A 19,032-nucleotide genomic window follows, 5' to 3' on the forward strand; every position below is an offset into this window, starting at 1 on the left:
CTCTCCTAGGTTTGGACGGAGCTGGGAGAGACAAGGCTGCGTGGACTTGTCCGGGGTCCTCGTCTGTATGGGAGGCAACATGTCTACTCAGCATTCTTTTCACTTCTTTTTCCTGTTTCTTCAGAAAGCACTCTTAATTGCATTTCTGGCATTACCACGAAATGGAGAGGGAGAACCTCAAACGTTTTATAGCAAACAGTTCAGGTACAACAAGTAGTCTCAGACCTAACGAGGGGTTAACTACTAGTGTTTTGAGAAAAACACATCCTGTAACACTTGGGTTTCTAGCAGAAAACAACAGTGTCACAGACTTAGTGGGACTTTAATCACCGATTATTACTTCTAAAAAGTTCATGGTTTAGGTTGCTGCCCTTCAAGGTATCAGTTATTTGCCTCAGTTGCCAGAAATCTCAAGGTATCACAGAGAAACTACAGAAGTAGTGTTAAGGAGATCTGTGTCCCATTATTTGCTAGTAGGCCTGTGACCATGCACAAGCCACTCTCTCTGAGCCTCAGTTTCATCACTAGTAAAATGAGGATGCTTGCAGTATCCTTTGGAGGGTGCAAGGCAGTTGTTTCTGTCAGACTAAGGCACTCCCAGTAACCGTTTTGTCAGCTAACCCTACCTCATCAGAGGCCTTGATGTGAAGCAGGATCCAGCCTGTCCGCATCTGGAGTGTTTTGGTGAAATGATGGCAAACTGAGGCTCAGATTAAGTCGCATTTGTAGCGGAGCCCCCTCTGTCCAGAGCAGGCGACAGCTGGGGTCCTGCCGATCTAAAATCAAGCCTCTTGCCCTCTGCACAGGGTGCGGTTTGGAGCTCCCAGAAGGCCTTCAAGGCCATCCACCCCCACGGCAGCCTTGGGGATTCCTCGGACACCATACGTAGAGAGTGGCCTCCAACACTGGTTTGAAGCTCTCCCGTGAGAGGAGCGCCTCCCTCTGGAGGTAGCCTAGTGTTAGTCATCCAGAGGTTTTTCTCATTTGGGAGTCTCCATCTGCCCTTTTGTCACTTCCCCTGGCTCCTGACTTTGCCCTCTGGGGTCACTCTCTCTTCCACGTGACAGCCCTTGGATTCTTGATGGCTGTTCTGTTCTCCCCCCAAAGGCTCAGCATCTCTGCTTCTCACGTGGCTTGATCTTGGGGCTCTTCATGAAGTGCTTGCGACTGAACTCGGTATGCCAGACACCTGCCGGTTTATGGCAAGACTTGGACACTGCTTCTTGATGTGGTCCTGCCACACTGTGGAATTTGTTAGCCCTCCAGGCCACCAAAAGCTCCGAATCTTCCAGACAAACTGTTGCCTAGCCACTTCCGTATTTGTCCCTATTAAAAGACGTACACTGTTTGGCCTTTGTGACTTTTCATAGTAAAATCGTTAAGCATGTCATCGCTGCCATTCTCTAAGTAGTCACTGAGAAAAATAAAAAACGGCACAAGGCCTTCAAGCACTGTTCTTTGGGGCATTCTACCGCAGACTTCCTACAAGGCCGATACGAACAAAGGCACACACACCCCTAGACCTTCCTTTGGGTCTAGTGGTCAGTTCAAATCCACATCTCTGCCTCTTTTGAAATGCTTTGCCAAAAATTTAAATTATACAGCATTCTGGGGCAGCTAGGTGGTACAGTGAATAGAGGACTTGAGTTCAAATGTGGCCTGACACGATACTCGCTAGCTATGTGACCCTGGGCAAGTCACTTAACCCTGATTGCCTCACCCCCCCCAAATTTATATAATATAGCATTCCCCTGATCTATACTGCCATTCTCCAATGATTTCCAATAGAACCCTGCCTTATAACAAAGGAGATACAGTTCAGCAAAAACCAAACGAACTTAATGGTCCTCTCTCCACCTCTGCATTAGTACCTCCCTGCCAAGGGGCGGTACACCGCTTCCCTAGTCCTCTGATGGGACCAGCTGATTTTCACCACCTGTGACTGCTGAAAACATGGCTCTTGGTGGTCACTGTCTGCTCTTTGAGACAAATGTTGATTAACGCTCCCTTTAACATCATCTAGAGTTTGGCCCAGAACTGGAGCCTGTCCTGTGCCTTCAGAACTCCTTCCCCTATAGGTTTTTAGTCCATGGATGCCTGTCATTTTGGAACCTTTCAGACTCCATTTTTTTGTTTTCCCCTCCCTTTTGCCATGGAACAGAGGTCCAGAGTACAGTAGATCACAGCCAGCCTTACTCAGCATATGTTTTGCTTTCTAAATTCAATCCAGACTTCCATCTTTCTTTGACTTGGGCCGCCCAAAAATCCTCTTTCACATCTCTCTAGTTTGTTGACCCAAGTGCCACAGTGCCACATGAGGCTCACCTAGGCTTGTTCATAAAGCTTCCGTTATTGTTAGAGCAACTGGAGCTCCCTGTAGACACGACTCTCTCTCCTGATCCCTTTGGCCTTCCAAGCTGCTACTGTGTCTAGAAAACCAGACTCCTTCCAGAAATGGCTCTTTGGTGGTTATAGTTGCTTTCAAAAGGTAAGGGCAGGGAGCAGGCCTGCCCTGACACTGCAACAAAGACCACGTGGTTAGCACCTTGGCAGCGCTGGATACAGACCAGTGCAGAGGAGCCCAGTAGTACCCAGGATTCATCAAGCTGGAGGACTCAAAGCTGGAGTCCAGGGAGAAGCTCGCTCTACTCTTGACAAACAAGACTCGGGAAGCATTTGTGGTCACAGGTCCAGCTTCTCCAGGGGACATTAAACATCAGGAAAGAAACTACCATTTACTTCAAGTTTGCAAGTATCTACTTGATTTAATCGTTTTTGTTTTGCTAGGCAATGGGGTTAAGTGACTTGCCCAGGGTCACACAGCTACTAAGTGTTACGTGTCTGAAGCCGGATTTGAACCACGGTCCTCCTGACTCCAGGGCTGGTGCTCTATCCACTGCACTACCTGGCTGCCCCACAAGTATCTACTTGAAAGGTAAACAAAGACTGATTTTAAGGAAGAGGTCTTAAACAAGATGCAGCAAATGTCGCTAAGTGGAGCTTAGCAGTAAACCAAAGGGCAACAGGATTCTGCCACGTGAGATTTCAACATCTTGACCCAGGAAATCTAGGTCTCAAAAGGAGTAACTGTTGGGGCCGATCTCACTGAGATGCCAAAAGGCCTCAGTTCCATCACAGACTATGTCCTGTACACAGGTAATGGTTGTGGGGATTTTAATGTTTGGTACCTTAAAACACAAGCTACTTTTTCTGTTTCCCTTTTAAAAAACAGATTTAAAGTTACGTTTGGATTAAAATCTTTTTTAGTTTCACCTTAGGCTCCCCCATCCCCACCCCAAAGCACTTGCTAGCTTAGGCTCTTATTTGTGGTTTCATGAACATCTCAACACTACCTGCTACGTACCAGATTTCTGAAAACACTGGGAATGGGAAGCCTGGGGGAAAACAGAACATTTCTTAAGTTCAGGGCTTCACGAGAAAAGCTGAGTACTGTTTCAGGCACAGCAGGTGCAGGGATCACAGGATGCTTCCAGGAAGAGAATGAGTTAACACCTCCCTAGTATACTGACTGGACGAGGGGATGTTCCAGGGGCTGTGATTCAAAAGCAGCCAATGCTCAAATTAAGAATGCTAGAAAAATGTTTCCAAGACCCCACACTTCAAGGGATTATTTTTTTCAAAAGAGGAGGGTTGAGAGCCCTACCTTCCTCACCGGTTTTGAGAATGTAAACCGAAACACGATCCTACGCTTGACAGCACAGCAAGTTTTTAATTTTTAAGTTCAGCAAAATATAAAGTGTAACATCAGGATCTTGGACTGGATTTTCCATTGATTTAACATTGGGGCCCTGAGTGCTTGCTACCCAGAAATGCTTATTAAAAGATGAAAAGTGGTCAAAGAGAAATGAGTCAATTCAAGTTATTAATTTCCATTTGTTTTTTTAAACATAACAAAGCCTGTCTTTCTTTAGACAGGACCACTGGTTCATGGATTTGTTTCTGTGGCAAGTGAAGAAAAGAATGTTAATGGACATGCTTTGGGTCTTTAGAAGTTCTAAACTATGTGGTCTTTTGTACATATACCTCAGATTACAGCACCCTGATGATATATGTAGCTAATACACATTAGTTATTTTCATATTATGTATTTGTTAGAAATTGACCAAGACTATACATAACACACCTGTGAAGACTAATTTAAAATTTGTAATTTATTCCTAAATTTGAACTCAGCAGGATAGTACTGCGGGGAAAACAAAACAAAAACACCTTCACTATACAAAAATGTAAAATGATGTTATAGACTAGAAAAAAAAAGTCCTTAACATACAAACTTCTGTAATGACAAATACTCTTGATGCAGCCATTGGTAGGAAATGCTTAATCAGAACATAAATTGACATGTTTATTCTAAGGCTCTGGCAGTTTTCTATGTAGACTCATTTGTCTCCAATTATATTAAATTTAAATACTAGAACAGCAATAATGTGGAAACTTGTATTTCTCAATTAGCATTTTAAACACACTCGACTAAAAGGGTAAATAATGTGTGACCACTGCTTAGTGCACCATGTGCTCCACTTTCTGACACTGATCTTGTCGGAAGGGGGCAGCAGTTAAGTTAAAAATGATGTTGAAGCAATGAAAGGGAGGAGAAGAGAGCAACAGGCAAGCTGAAACAGTTTATGAACAGATCTGGAAGCTCTTGTTAATTGGGAAGGGTCCTGGGAACCTTCTACCACCCCTAAAACTCCCTCCTAGACTGCCAAAGGAAATATCACAAAGTGTTTCCACATCAAACTGAGCAAGATAAACTCGTTTTTCCACAGTTCATAATGAAAATCAAAACAAAAAGAAAACAAAACAGTCCAGCCTTTGAACAATAATGGTTTCCAATCCTGTCTGCTTACTGAAATGCTGCTGAAATAAAATTGTAGGGCTGAATAGGAGCCTTTCTATGATTTAAACACATGCACAGCTCGAACCACATACTGCCGGCAGATGGGACACTCGCTCATGCGCTTGCCACATTTGGTGCAAGTGACCATGTGGCCACATTCCAGAAGAACACAATCAATGACTGCATCCATGCAGATGCGGCAGAGGTTGTCATCTTCCTCGTCATTGAGCTGCATCTTATCTCCATCTGAAAAGCAATCAGAAGTACAGCAGGACCCTAGGAAAACACACAGATGGATCCAAAGCGCCCCCAGCCCAGACACGCGAGCGCCTGCTTGAGGATGGGGACCTAAGAGCAAATCAGTCCTGCACATGCTTGCTTGCTTGCTCGCTCCCTCTATACATACACACATGCCCACTTGATAATTCAGTCTCAGACTGGTCTTCAACAGCACGTTCCAACCACTGGAACCACGCCACAAGAAATCATGACATTTACGTCACCTCAGTTATCTGGCAGAATCTGAGGAAATTTTAGGTCTGAATAAGATGTGAATTTGGAGTTCCAGATGTGATGCTGCCAACAGGGCCAAATTGGAGGGTCCTCTCTCCACAACCATGTCCTCATGGGCACGAATGGCTGGAGAACCAGAACTGGAGAAAAAGAGTAACTCGGCCACGGGCGGCCTGGTGCCAACCGAGTCTCTACGTCCGATAGGTAGTTCCCCACCAAAACTGTTAACTGTTGTTTCAGGAACTTAACAGTGTCTAAATACTTCCTGCATGTTCCAGAAATAATATTGCTTAGGAGAATGCTGAATAATTGCGAAATAAAAACTACCCGAGATGCACGAACAGTAAAGAGAAGTAAACTTGTGACTGTCAAGTAACAAATACAAAGTTGTTACCAACCCAGAATTTTTGCCTTTCTTTCTTGCCCACACATCTTGTACATGAAGTCACTACTTTATGGTCTAGTTCCCTATCCATTGAAAGAAAACTGATCAGTGAAAAAGTGATTTGGAGCCAGAGGACCTAATGGAAATATTCCATTTTAAGTTACTCAGTGGCTCATACTCGTTTTCGTTGTAGGAATACCCGCTACCACCTTTAAAAAGAAATTTAAGATTTACAAGTGAGATAATGTAAAAGATACTGTCCTGCAGAAGGGATTAATTAGATTATACCCTTTTTTAAAAATAGTGACTGGTGCTATTATTAGGGCTTTTGTTAATAGTTTTACTTTGGTATGGAAAGAAAGGTTGGGAGAAAGTTTGTTTTTGTATATTCTGAGCACATTTTATACCAACCGTCACCGGTTTTCCTCTTAACAATGAAAGCCTGGAGGTGGGGGAGTTGTGGGAAGGGAAAAAAAAAGAAAACAAACCTACATGATTTTTGATTTTCCTCATTGTCTTTGTACAGTCTGTTCACTCTTTCTACCAGCTCCCACTTTTCACAACAGCCAGAATAGTTGACAAAATTCCGAGCGAGGATTTCCTTCAGCTGTCGGACACTCATGCCTTCGACGTCTTCGAGACTTGACAGGTCAGATAATGAAGCCCTCATCCGCTTTCGAGAGAGTCCAGGGGTCTGCAAACACAGACAGCCTCCGCTTATGCTGCACTCTAGAGTAAGGCTAGTGTGGCACAGACTGCTCTGGCACTCACGGAGCACTTCACGCCTCAATACCCCCAGCCTGGGAAGGCAGCTTTCTTCCCCACCCACCCACCCAAGGTGGCTCTATGTTCTCACCTCTCCGGCATTTTCTTCATCATCTTCCATGTTTGTTGAGGGCGTTTCACCTTGTCCCTGTGCACAGGAATGAATCGGATCAGGACCAAAAAAAAAACACTTTCCTAACAAAACTCAGGCCAACAACCACTTTACAAAACCACACAGTGATGAAATGATGTCTCCCATGTTCTGGATGCTTCTCGGTTCTAGACACAAAGAGCACCCATGTGCTTCCTAGAATGATTCCATGCATTGGTGCTGTTTCTCCCTACAAAGTTAGCATATTCCCATGTATATCCAGTATCTAAAGTTTCTGTGCAAGTAGAACAACCGAGGAATTGGCAAAACCTAACCAGACTATCTACTGAAGAGGGTCCAACAGTGTTGTTTTGCCAATGCCACAAAAATATTATCAAAGATAAGAAATGGCCAGTTCAACTATAATGCTGATGCTCAAAGGAATGGATAGTAGAGGAAATTTAAAAGCCCTGCCCTACGGGGATATCCCAAAAGAAAACTCTTAATACTCTCTCACCTATAAACACTCGTCGACCAATAGCTGAAGCTAGTTTTTTTTTTAAATGCTTTTTCAAAAGCAGAGCCTTCAATTTCCATTAAGATGAATTTCCCATTCTCTAGTATCTGCCATGAGACCACTGAGTAGCAGTAATAATAAAACCTCTAATTAGGGACAGGCAGAAATTAATCTAAAAAAACCCCAACCCTCTTCCTGTTGTCACATCTTACTCTTACCTTTTAAATGTAGCAATCTCTTCCAATTTTGTCCTTTCCCCTTCTCTCGAGGTATTTTTCCTAGAGCTCTAGTCCTGTATTTATTTACTACTGCCATCAGGATATTATTATCAGGTCTTCAATATATTCAAAACAACTCATCCCACACCCCACCCCCCTTCACCAAACCTACTCTTCTGTTGACATGCCCCAGTCTTCCAGTTACCCAAGCTCATAAGGGTGGTGTCATCTTCGACTCTTTCCCTCCTTCTCATAGCCAAATGTCAAGTCCTGATTTCTCTAGTATTCATTCCTTCTCAACTCCCACTGTAATTATCCTTTTTCAGGCCTTCCTCCCGTTTCAACTGAACTCTTGTAATAATGGCCTCATATAACCAATCTTCCTCCCTCTTGTCCAGGAACTTTAATATATGTGTGTATATTTAAATATAATTTGTTGCTGTTATAATCATGTGTTTTATTTTATACTTTTTAAACTTTTTTTATTTTGTACTTTTAAAAACATTAATTCCTGCTCTGATCAATATATCCTTTCTGCTATTCACACTGCTGCCTAAATAATTTTCCTGATGCACTGAATTATCATGTTACTTCCCCTCTGCTTACTTAAAAAAATAAAAATGGCTGCTCTTCACACACAGGCTAGTCCCTACCCTGTCTTTTCAGCTTCATCCCATCATTACTCCTTTGCATTCTCAACAGTTATTTAACCTTCCCTTCGTACCCTCCTCACTGGGTCTTTGCTCACGCCAGCCCCATGACAGACTTTATCCCCATCTTCTGGGATCCTTCTCTTTGATGACCTCCTCCCCCGCAATGGGTGATCTTGTTCATTCTCTTCATGTGTCAAAGATGTTCCTCATCTAAGATTTCTCATAGCACTTAACTCTCTTTTGAATCAGTTCTCTGTGTCTGACTCCCTCCATTAAAGCTTGGAGCACAACAGAACCTGAAGTTTTCCTCATAATACATTTTGTCATTAGACAGTATGATGCAAAGGCAAAAGAGATTATGGAGGACAGTATTTAAGATAAATTTTAAGGGTAAGTCAACTTCTTTTGGCCCTAGCTGACTCCCTTTAAAATGAGGGGCATGGGGTGAAATGGTTTCTTAACTTCACAAGTGCTCGCGCACGCGCACACCTACAACATCGATAAATCTACTCATTCTGCTAAATCTTCTGAGGATCTCTACTAAGCAACATTTTGGTTTTGAGATGCTAAAGACACAAAACTAACTTTCCTTAAAGACTGATTTAGAGGTATTACAATATTATCTCTCCCCTCAGTTAATGTGAATTAGTGAGGCAACACTGCACCAAAACATCATTACCTTTTGGTGCTCAATTTGCATAATATAAGATTTCTGCAATACTTGGCACATCCATATGTATTTAATTCCACAAATAATTCCATATTCATTCTGTACCACATTCTGCCATGAATTCAACACTCCCAGGAAATGCTAGAGAATGTTATTCCCATTTAAAATAGGCAAATTGGGATACAAGGGTAATCACTCAATCTTAATCCTGACACCTTCAGTAGTAGGCTATAAAAGGCCTCAAATTTGCTAAGATACCCAGACTAAAAATCAGGAAAACATGGAATTATACTATTTTGCATACTTAAAACTTTCAGTTACTTTGTTTACTACTTTATGTTAAGATAAGATCCTTGGTGGGCCCTTCCTACTCAAAAAAGGCTCACAGACATCCAGGTACTTATAGAAATTAGGCCCAAGTCAGCTACCTGTGAAAGTACTGCAGGGCCCGAGTTTCCTCTTTGGCTTGTGAGGTCTCCCTGCGATGAAGACACTGTTGGAGAAGGGACTGGGTATGTTGAAAAAAATGGATGTGTAAAAAAGCTGGAAGTCTGTGACCTTGAAGAATTCAGGCTGTGCGTGTCCATGTCTTCCTCAGAGCCCAATCCATGATGGCACAGTACAAGGTCAACCAAGTCTGCTTTCTCTCGGCAAGTGTCTATTGGTATATTTCGAAGAATGAGATACTGCCTCAGATCTCTGACTTTCAGTCGCATTAATTGAGGGCGCTGAAAGGCAGTTTCTTGTAACAAGTGACAAGTACAACATCTTCGGAAATTTTCTTGTATGACTGAACAGACAGAACAAAAATCCTTCTTGCAGTCACAACACACATGCTAAAGAAATGGACAGGAAAGAAACCACTTAATTAAGGATGCCATTCAGTCAGTCTTTGCTTGTTTTTCTTGCATTAGCAGTTCTTAATATCAATATACTACATGCCATTGTTATGAAGCACTATATGCCACTGACCCATTTGCATAGGTCTTTAGATTATAAGGGAGTTAGCAACACTTGAAAACAAACTGTTGAAACAATTTGGGTTCACAGAAGTCCAATAAAGACACTTTCAGAAAACCACACAAGCCTGTGTTAATGAATTAAAACCTTTCCACCCCCAGCACAAACATATAATTAGCAGAGAGCACAGCTGACACCACCAAGTGGGGAAAGAACAGTGAGAAACTTTCATCCTGGGTCTTTTCATAGAACATTTATTCCCAGTTAAAGAAAGATGTGAACACCACAATGAGAGTGAATAAAGGAGAAAGGCAATTGATCCTTCAAGGTTAATCCTAGGAAATAGAGAACCCTGCTAATACAATAATCTCTACCTTTTCATAGCCTTAATCACTCTCAAACCTATTTCTACATCCCAGCTTAGAAACAGGTAGTTAAAGAAATGCAATCATTTATTTCTGTTTGTTGCAGTGTTTCCACAAGCTAATATTTCTTAAAGAAAAAAAAAATTAAGATGTGAACTGCTAAGAGAATTCAAGACAACCTGGAAACGTGAGGACCCTCAAAAAGAACATTTAAAGTTACTTTGCAACATGAAAAATGTTTTGAAATGGGAAGAACAGCAGTGACTTCCTTATTCTATGACTTCATTTAATACTTAATACCAATGGATGATTTTGAAAAATTGAGATCAGAGTAACAGTATAATAACCAGACCAATTTGGAGAAATGCTCAAACCTTTCCCACTGGGGCATAGGCACTTGGTACAATTAGATCAATGAGGAGCCTTGGTGCCCTGACTGAAGTGACCACAGATCTCTATGAAAACAATTCATTCTTCCTTAGACAAAAGCTGCAGTGTAACTACTTAAGCCACATGATCCCTGGGTATCAAGGCAAGCTGTGAAAATCAACAGGCAAGTTTCAGGACTGGTTCAAGTTGGTATCTGCCTCAGTTTACCCAACGATAAAATATTAAGTGCCAAGGGTGGTTCTTTAAAAATGCTTAAAGCATTTTTTAGATTAAAGCAGCCATAAATACAAAATCAACATACACATAGAAGCACTGAGTATTAGAGCTAGAAGCGTTCATAATTTGCTTTTAGCATTGAACACTGTCAACTGGAAGAAGAAAAAGTGAGAAGCTTCAGCAAAGCACTCCTTTATATATAAACCCTGGAATTCTAAAAGCAAGCTTTATCTTGGTAAACCACCAGAACAAAACATCAAGTTGTTTCTAAGACAAGAAAATTAGAATAGTAAATATAAGTAACCCCACCCCTTCTAGTTCTGAGAACTTTACTAAACAAAAAAGTCAAAAGCCTAAAGGAATTTGCCTGTTACTTGATTTAACGTGTCAAAGACTGACATTTTGAAAAAATAAATAAAACTCACCTTTTTTCTAAAAACTGAAAATGAAAGTCCACAGGCTTTGCAAACTATATTAGCTCCTCCTGTAGCTGCTGGTGGGTATGTGGAAAAGTCAGCATTTGGTGCAAATCTGAATGGGCCGGTACCTCCCCCAAATCCAGACTGTTGACCTCTTACCGCTCCAGTTCCCATGACTTCATTCAGCAGCCCACAGCATGAAGCCCACATAGATGTGGCACCCGCCTGAAAGAAACCACCAGACAATTAGTAAATTCATTTCAAAGTATAGTAAGCCTCAGCTATCTGGACACCTCTCTGGAAATGAATAATTAGGAATTATCGGATGGTTTAATAACCCTTTAAGCATCAAGATTTCTCATTTTATGAACAGAAATCTTCCTAAAATGTATTACATACTTCCTTACCATTTTAAAGAATAAACATAATTTAAATTTTTCTTAAAGTTGTAAGGTTATCATTATAATCAATTATTTTATTTGCTCCAGTAGAGTAAAATGCTCAGTAGCCACTAAGTTAGAGGACCTTGATGCTGGGGGCCACTTCTTAGCTACTATGTGCTTGCACATAGCAGCCCCCTCTCATTCCAATTCTTGCTCTGCCTCAGCAATTTGTTGTCGGGTTTAGAAGCCAGATACCAAAGCTTTTTAGAACTGTGTGTAAAGTAAGAGCTAATTGGCTTTGAGCAAGAGTCTGAAGGTCTTGCATGTTAGTATGTATAGGCTTTGTGACATTTTTGTTGGCTGTTCAGAGTGATTTTTGGCTCCATTTCCTGGTAAAGCTGCCAGATAATTGAGTTCTTAACATAGTTAAATGGGGCACCTGAACCAAGCAGTTTCTCCTATCTGAATCCACAATCAAATATTAACTATGTAGTATCTGTAGCAGGCTAATGTAGAGAATCTATCCAAAGATGCCTCTATATTTTTAGTTCCTGTTGATACTTGGAAGCCACAGGTCAACAGCATGGGGAAGAGGCACAAAACAATGGGAAACTAACCGTAGCCCGAGGTTCTGAAGCTACTTCTGAGAGCTCCAAATTAGAGGGCAGCCTCTGTGATTAACTGCTGACTGTGTGGTACAGTTACAAAGCACCTGCTGTACACAATCTCATTTGATCTTTACAACTTCACCACAGGTCATCCAGACAGTGCTGTTTCAGGATGAGGATACAGAGGGACAGAAAGATTAAGAACCTTCCGCAAGGTGCCTGGGGCTCAGACCTCACATGTGTTATCTATAAATCTACTGACACTTTCCCCTATACAGTGCTGCCTCTGAGTAATAATACAATCAGGGTTCTGGGATGATTTCAAAAGCAGGGACTGCTGTTTCCTTTGTAGCCCCATCACGTAATACAATGCTTGACGCACAGCAGGTGCTTAACAAATTCTTACTGACTTAATGCAAAAAATGTTCATATAAATTATAATATCAACACCTCGATCCCAGGATTATGAAGACCAAATGAGATATCTATAAAGCACTTATCACAGTGCAAAGCACATAGTAGGCTCTTAATAACTGTTTTACTGGATTGAATTTTAAAAGAGATAGCTTAGTGGCACAATAATAGAGCGCTGGACCTGGAGTGACAAAGACCTGAATTCGTGGCCTCAGACACTTACTAACTTGTTTGACCCTGGACAAATCACTTAACCTGTCTGCCTCGGTTTCCCCATCTGTTAAACACAGATAATAATAGCAACTATCTCCTGGGATTGTTGTGAGGTTCAGCCATGCAAACCTTAAAGCACTATACAAGTGCTAGCTATATAAAAGAATATTCACTGTGGGAGTTATAAGTATACCCTGTTTAAAGCAAACTAAATATATTAAAATATGATTTAAGAACATAATTAGGGGGTGATTTTCCTGACAAAAGGATCCCATCTTTTCTAGACAATTTCCTCTAAGATTAGCCTAAAGAAAACTTAGCAGGGGACTGAGATCTTAAATCTACTTTTGAGCGCTTGAAGGGCTGTCTCAAGTAGAAAAGAGATCCGTTTTCCAGTTCAACCCTACAGGTTAACCCTAATAGCAATGGGTTGGGTAGAAGCTGTGGAAACAAATTCAGGCTTCATGCCCAACAAACAGATCTCCACAAGAAGGGCCAGATGCCTCCGGAAGAAGTGAGTTTCTCATCACTACTGGTAGAGGAGATAATGCCTTTTCAGATATGGGTTTGATTTGATGGTCTCTCAATATAGTAAGCTTCTCTAGTACTTTTGATTAAAGACTTTCCTTAAAAATCTACCCACACTCTTTCAAATATATGTCTACTGCAGTTGCAGGCATAGTTTTATCACCTCTCTCCCCAAGAAGCTCAATGTAATGCAGTCTCTGAAGCTCTCGAAAGCTAAAATTAATCTTGTATTTCATCAAAGTTTTTTGAAAGCAAGGACTGTTACTTTTTTTATTTTAAACAAAAACAGCTAGAACAGGAATTCTTAACCTTTCTGCATCTTGGATCCTTTAGCTAGGCAAATTTGACGCACAGCAGGTGCTTAACAAATTCTTACTGACTTTTAGCAAATTAGGAAAGCCCTCAAAGAATATTTCCCTTTGAGATTTGAACAGCTACATATTTTGTCGGTCTTTCTCCTCCGGATGATGAGAGTCTAAACACAACCTTCCAGAGTGAAACCACAATAGCCAATATGTTAAACCAGAATCTTGAGATAAAATGTTAAAAAGTTTTATTAGACCTTGCAGTGAGAATCAAACTATTTGCCCCTGGAACTATATTACTCTTTAATTTTATGTGAAAAGCTAAACAATATGCATGCTGGAGGGAAGGCCCATCATGGCCATTCTTTCCAAAATTACACAGCAAGCTCTCTAGTTTCTAAGCTTTCTCTCTTTAAAGTAATTCTTTAGAAAAAATTTTAGATAAAAGAAATATTCAGACTGTCCCATATTATCATCATTGCCCTGAACAAAAGTGTATTCCACAGCAAGGGCAGCAACAGAAACTTTTTTCTGAGAGACAGAGTGAGCCAGTTAGATAGCTTCACATGTTAAATTTTGCTTATGGGTGCACAATCTAATGTGACTTTATGATTCTGCATAAAGGATACTTCAAAACTTTTTTGAAAAAAGAGTTCGTGCTATGTTTTTAATACAGTCCTAATGTCATAGGGGTTCTTAAAACCTTGTGTCTTAGAAACCTTTTTGAAAAAACATTTTTATGCATAAAACTGCTAATTTAAATGTACAAAATATGTTGGATCACAAAGGAAACCAATTATAGTTTAATAAAGATGTAGTATTTCTCCCATTCAAGTTCACAGACCCCCTCAAATCTACAAACCCTTTGTGGGGTCCCACAGACCCCAACGTTAAGAACCAAGGCACTAGAGTATGTGTTTACAGGGCTTTATAAGCCCTTTCAGTGATTCTACCATAAACACAACTAAACTTAAAGGAAATGGGGAAAACCAGTTTGTTGTTATGTGAAATTAAATGGTAGTACAGAACAATAGTAGGAAGTTGCAGTTTGAGTCCGTGGCCAAATCCAGGAGGGCGTTTACAATCGAAGACTACCCACATTTGGAAAGTTACTTATCAGGCTACAAACTAAATTAAGAATTAGGCACACTAACATTTTATGTGATTGTTTTAATGAAGAACAGAGGTCATTCAAATTCAGCAACAGAAAGAAACTTGAGAATTTGAATGTTTTTATGCCATCACGTAGGAAAAGGAAGGACAACAGGAATCTCTATGTCATCCAAACCCAATGCACCAAAATACAAATCAAATGCTGCTAACCTAACAAAATGAGAAATTCTAAATTGTAGCATTGATGTGAATTAAATATTATCTATGGGAGAGAGGGAAAGATTGCAAGTTAGTTACTTTTCCCAGAGCATTTATTAAAGACGAACAAAGAAGAATCTAAAGATGATAACTAATATTTTGACCCTAACTAGGGACACCTGAGGAAACTACCTTACCACATATAAGGATTTATTTTTAAAAGCTATTATTAGTAGGTGGAGAAATTCCAAAAATTCAATAAACATCTACTGTGTCTACCGAATACAGAACTCAACTCTGTTAACCAAAACATCCTATTAGTATTAAGAGAAACAAGTACCTCATACATAGTAAGTGCTTAATAAATGAATGTTTTTTCATTCATCCATTCAACAAATTCTAGACTCAAAATGTTTTTCCACGAAGTTATTTGGAAATGAAAATTCCTACACAGACAGACATTAATTAGTATTAACGACTTAATGAATTTTTATGCAGGATATTTCATCAGATATTCAACATTATTTGCACTATAGTGGAGATCTCTCAAAAGGTATCTTACAAAATTCTGAATGCTATGTTACTGCAGATAATAGAAAACAAGTAATTTTAAGGTAACTTTTACTTATCCAGTATGGTATTCACAAAATAAACTTGCCAGTCACACATCAAAACACTTCAGACCTTGAACTAGGTAAAGAATTCAAGAAAAACAGCTCCTGAGAGGAAAGTGAATAGGTGATTCACCCCGATTCTGCCACACCATTGTTAGATTTGTTAGATCTGTATAGTGCTCTTTGCTAAGGAATTATGGAACACTGATTGTTACCTATAAATGTCTTCTGAAAACTGCCAGCGAGGAAGAACCCAGTATCACCTAATGCAGTTTTCTCTTAACCCTGGTCACCGATAAATATAGAGATCTAGCACTAGAAGGTACCAAGAGGCCAACACCCTCATTTCACAACAAATAGAGGTCCGGGGAGGTGAGTTACATGCCTGCACAAGGTCACACTGGTAGTAGGCTGCCCAGTCAAGATTTAAACTGAGGTGTTAAGACTCCACTTCGAGGGCTCTTTCCATTTTAACATACTGTCTCCTTGTTAAATCTGAGGAGTACAGCATAATGGATAGAGGGCCAACCTTGGAAGTGGCAGATGTTTGGTTCAAATCCTGCCTCTGATAGTAGTTAAGCCGCGTGAGCAAAGGACTTCTCAGCACCCCAGAGACACTACTCTAAAACTCTTACGTTACAAATGAACTGTTCATCTGTCTGGCTGGGAGTTTCCACCAGGTTGAAATCAGAAGTCTAGTGGTTACACACTCAGATGTAGTTTGGGTCAGAACCACCATGGCTGTGGAAAAATAGATTCAAGAGCTAAGTTTAATTAACATGAGATTCCAATTTAGTTTAAAAATCCTGCTCTGCATGGGAAGATAAAAAGCATCCTTCAATGTAAGGATATTAGAAAATTATTTGATTTTAAGTCAATAATCACTAAAAATATACTAGAAAGAAAAAAACATACAGGAGGGCTGTGGGAAAAGAGGCACACCAAGGAATTGTTGCTGGCCCTGTGAACTGGTCCAACCATTTTCGAAAACAATTTGGAACTATGCTCCAAAAGTTACTAAACTGTATATGATAGATTCATTCAGAGTATGACCCAACTATACCAGTACTAGGCCTTTACTCCAAAAAGATCCAAGAAAGAGCAAAAACACTCGTATGTACAAAATATATATAATTACATTGGCTGCAGCTTTTTTCATAGCCCTCCCAAATGTAAATTAAGCAGGTGCCCACCTTTTGGAAAATGGCTAAACACACAATGGCATATGAATCTAACAGATGGCTGTGTGATAAGAAATGACAAAATGGGCAGTTACAGAGAAAACTAGGAGTGCTTTTATGATCTAATGCCAAGTTAAGCAGACTAGGACAACTTATACAATTACAACACTATTATGGGGAAAAACACCATGAAAAGACTTTAGAACTCTGATGAATGCTGTGATAAACCACAAGTCCAGAGGAATGAAGATCAATCATTACACCCACACTGCCTGCTAGAGAGATGGACTCAAAATCTAGAATGAAACATGCATATTTGAACACTGATAATGTGGTTATATATTTTTATTGGACTATACCTATTTGTTGTAAGGGTTCTGGTTTTTGATGTTTTTAAAAATTGTTCAATGGGGTGGGGAGTGAAAGGAAAAGATAATGCTCATAAAAATAAAAATCTTTTAAAAACCCACTAAAAGTGGTCATTTCCAGGGCAAAGTTGCAATGTGTTTAGTCAACTTCCCAGTAGTTAAAAAGTCATTTTAATTTCACTGAAAAGAGTACTTATTTGGGTGAATGCTCACATGATATAATTCCTGTAGTTAGTACCACTCAAAACAAAACAAGTGAGTATGCCCAAAAGCTGATTATTACCCCTTACCAGACTTTATAAATCAATTCAACAAAATAGTTGTCATTCTAGTAAACTGGCCTAAGACTTATATCCTGAAAAAGCCAGTTTCACAAAAACTAAAATATAAAGAAAACTTTTGTTTATAATTACCAGTTAGCAAAAGTCTAGGATTAGTCAGAATTTGTACTTGTTAGCACATTTGGCTCACAATATTAAAAAACAAGAAAAGTTATTAGTAAGGAAAAAAGAGCTGCCTTAACTCAATTTTCAGATGAAGTGCTTAAAAAAAAAAAAGAGGATTTAAGAAGAAAATAAACACCAGAATTTCCTTAAAGAAAACCCTACCTTCCTACACTTTTTAGAGATTTTATGACATACATAGTTACGAATCAGTTCAGGGCACTAACTTAAATGTTATGTTCCCTCTGCTTCCCAAATCCCAATATTTTCGTAATATATTGGTACTAGTACTCAACATTTTGGGATTTGAGAACAGTGTCAGACATTCACTCAAATGCCTTCTACTTCTAAAATCCCATCTCACAGAAAATTTCCTTCCACTTCAACTCACGATCACTTTCTGAAAAATGCCTCCTGAATAGTTCTAAATCTTCCGGATTTCATTACCAGAAAAACTAAAGGACTAAACTGCCTTGGCACGGAACCCGTCCCTACTTCACTCTTTGTTGGTAATTCAGAAGTGATTAGTACCAATTTAAAGAGACACATAGAAGGCGATTTTCTCGAGCTTCCAGCAACCGGGGATGCTAGTTGTCGGCGAGTATCCAACTTCACCTACTGTTGAGGAGATTCTAAATCAAGCTGTTGAAAAACTAAATACACTAAACCGGAAAAAACAAAATGCAAGTAGTTTAAAGGCACCGGACACTGCCCTTCGACTTTCCATCCTGGGCTAACTCCCTCCCCTTCACCAGCCTCTCAGATCGCACCTTTTCATCGATGTCCTTCCATTGGCTCTCAGCTCGAGCCCCCGGCCAACACGGCGGGGGGGGGGGGGGGGGGGGCGGCGGGTAAAAAAGACTTCACAGCAAACTCTTGTCCCCCGAGCAGGCCACAACTTCCCCGGGTTTACAAGATCCCCTCCCCCATCCCCCCTCCCTCCGGACAGCTCGCTCCCGGGGGTCCCGCACGCGGCAGGCACTCATCCATTCGTCCCGTAGGAGCGAGAGCTCCAAGCCCCCGGGTCCGACCCCCGCGATCGGCGGGGCCCAGGAGGGAGGCGCGCACCCCACGCCGGCCGGCCGGCCGCCTGACGGACTCGGGCCGGGCGCCTCTGCGGCCGCCAGGGAGGGCTGAGGGGCTCCGCAAGGGCGGGAAGAGGGTCTCCCGAGGGGGCCGGATCACTGCCATGGAGCCCGCCCCCCGCGAGCCCAAGGCGGGCAGTGGGAGGCGGCCCCTCCGCGGAGGGACGGCCGGGGAACTCTGAGGAGACCGCGGAGGGGGGGTCGTCGGCAGCCGCCGGCCCCGGTCCCGTCCCGTCCCCCCCCACTCCGGAGGGAGTCCTCTTACCTTCATGGCCGCAACCGCCTCTCCTCGGTCGGCTCTACGGGAGAACTCAACACCATAGCAGCCCTCGGCCAGCCACCGACCTCCCGTCCTCACAGGGCGAGGGAGACGGCGACCGCAAGGGTTACAGCTCCGGCTCAGACACCTCCTAATCGGCGAGCCACTCGGTTGTCTATGGAGGAAGCGTCGGCGGCTGCGTCGCCACGTAAGGGGCGTGGGGGTACGCCAGACGAGAACGGGAAAAGACTAGGAGGGGGAGGGGCGAGCGAGGCGTGAGCGGCGGCCGAGGCGGCC

General features: G+C 41.5%; 1 protein-coding gene across 1 annotated transcript; it reads right to left on the reverse strand.

Moving 5' to 3' along the window:
• Window positions 1-3,710: 3,710 nt before the first annotated feature.
• On the reverse strand, window positions 3,711-18,925 carry RNF34 (ring finger protein 34). The gene is made up of 6 exons (XM_027853551.1): window positions 18,742-18,925; window positions 11,030-11,248; window positions 9,102-9,509; window positions 6,616-6,672; window positions 6,252-6,453; window positions 3,711-5,107 (listed from the first exon to the last, which is right to left on the reverse strand). Exons 1-6 carry the CDS (start codon window positions 18,745-18,747, stop codon window positions 4,917-4,919), a joined length of 1,083 nt encoding a protein of 360 aa, XP_027709352.1. The 5' UTR covers window positions 18,748-18,925; the 3' UTR covers window positions 3,711-4,916.
• Window positions 18,926-19,032: the final 107 nt, after the last annotated feature.

The sequence above is a fragment of the Vombatus ursinus genome, unplaced genomic scaffold (genome assembly GCF_900497805.2).
Source record: "Vombatus ursinus unplaced genomic scaffold, bare-nosed wombat genome assembly UNPS02009994.1, whole genome shotgun sequence".
Lineage (NCBI taxonomy): Eukaryota > Metazoa > Chordata > Mammalia > Diprotodontia > Vombatidae > Vombatus > Vombatus ursinus.

Excerpts from the sequence above, each read along its gene's own strand:
- RNF34 (XM_027853551.1), bottom strand. Across the intron at positions 9,510-11,029 it reads TTTCAGTTTTTAGAAAAAAG|CATGTGTGTTGTGACTGCAA; the intron begins GTGAGTTTTATT and ends CCATTTCTTTAG. Across the intron at positions 6,673-9,101 it reads GCCCTGCAGTACTTTCACAG|GGACAAGGTGAAACGCCCTC; the intron begins GTAGCTGACTTG and ends TCCTGTGCACAG.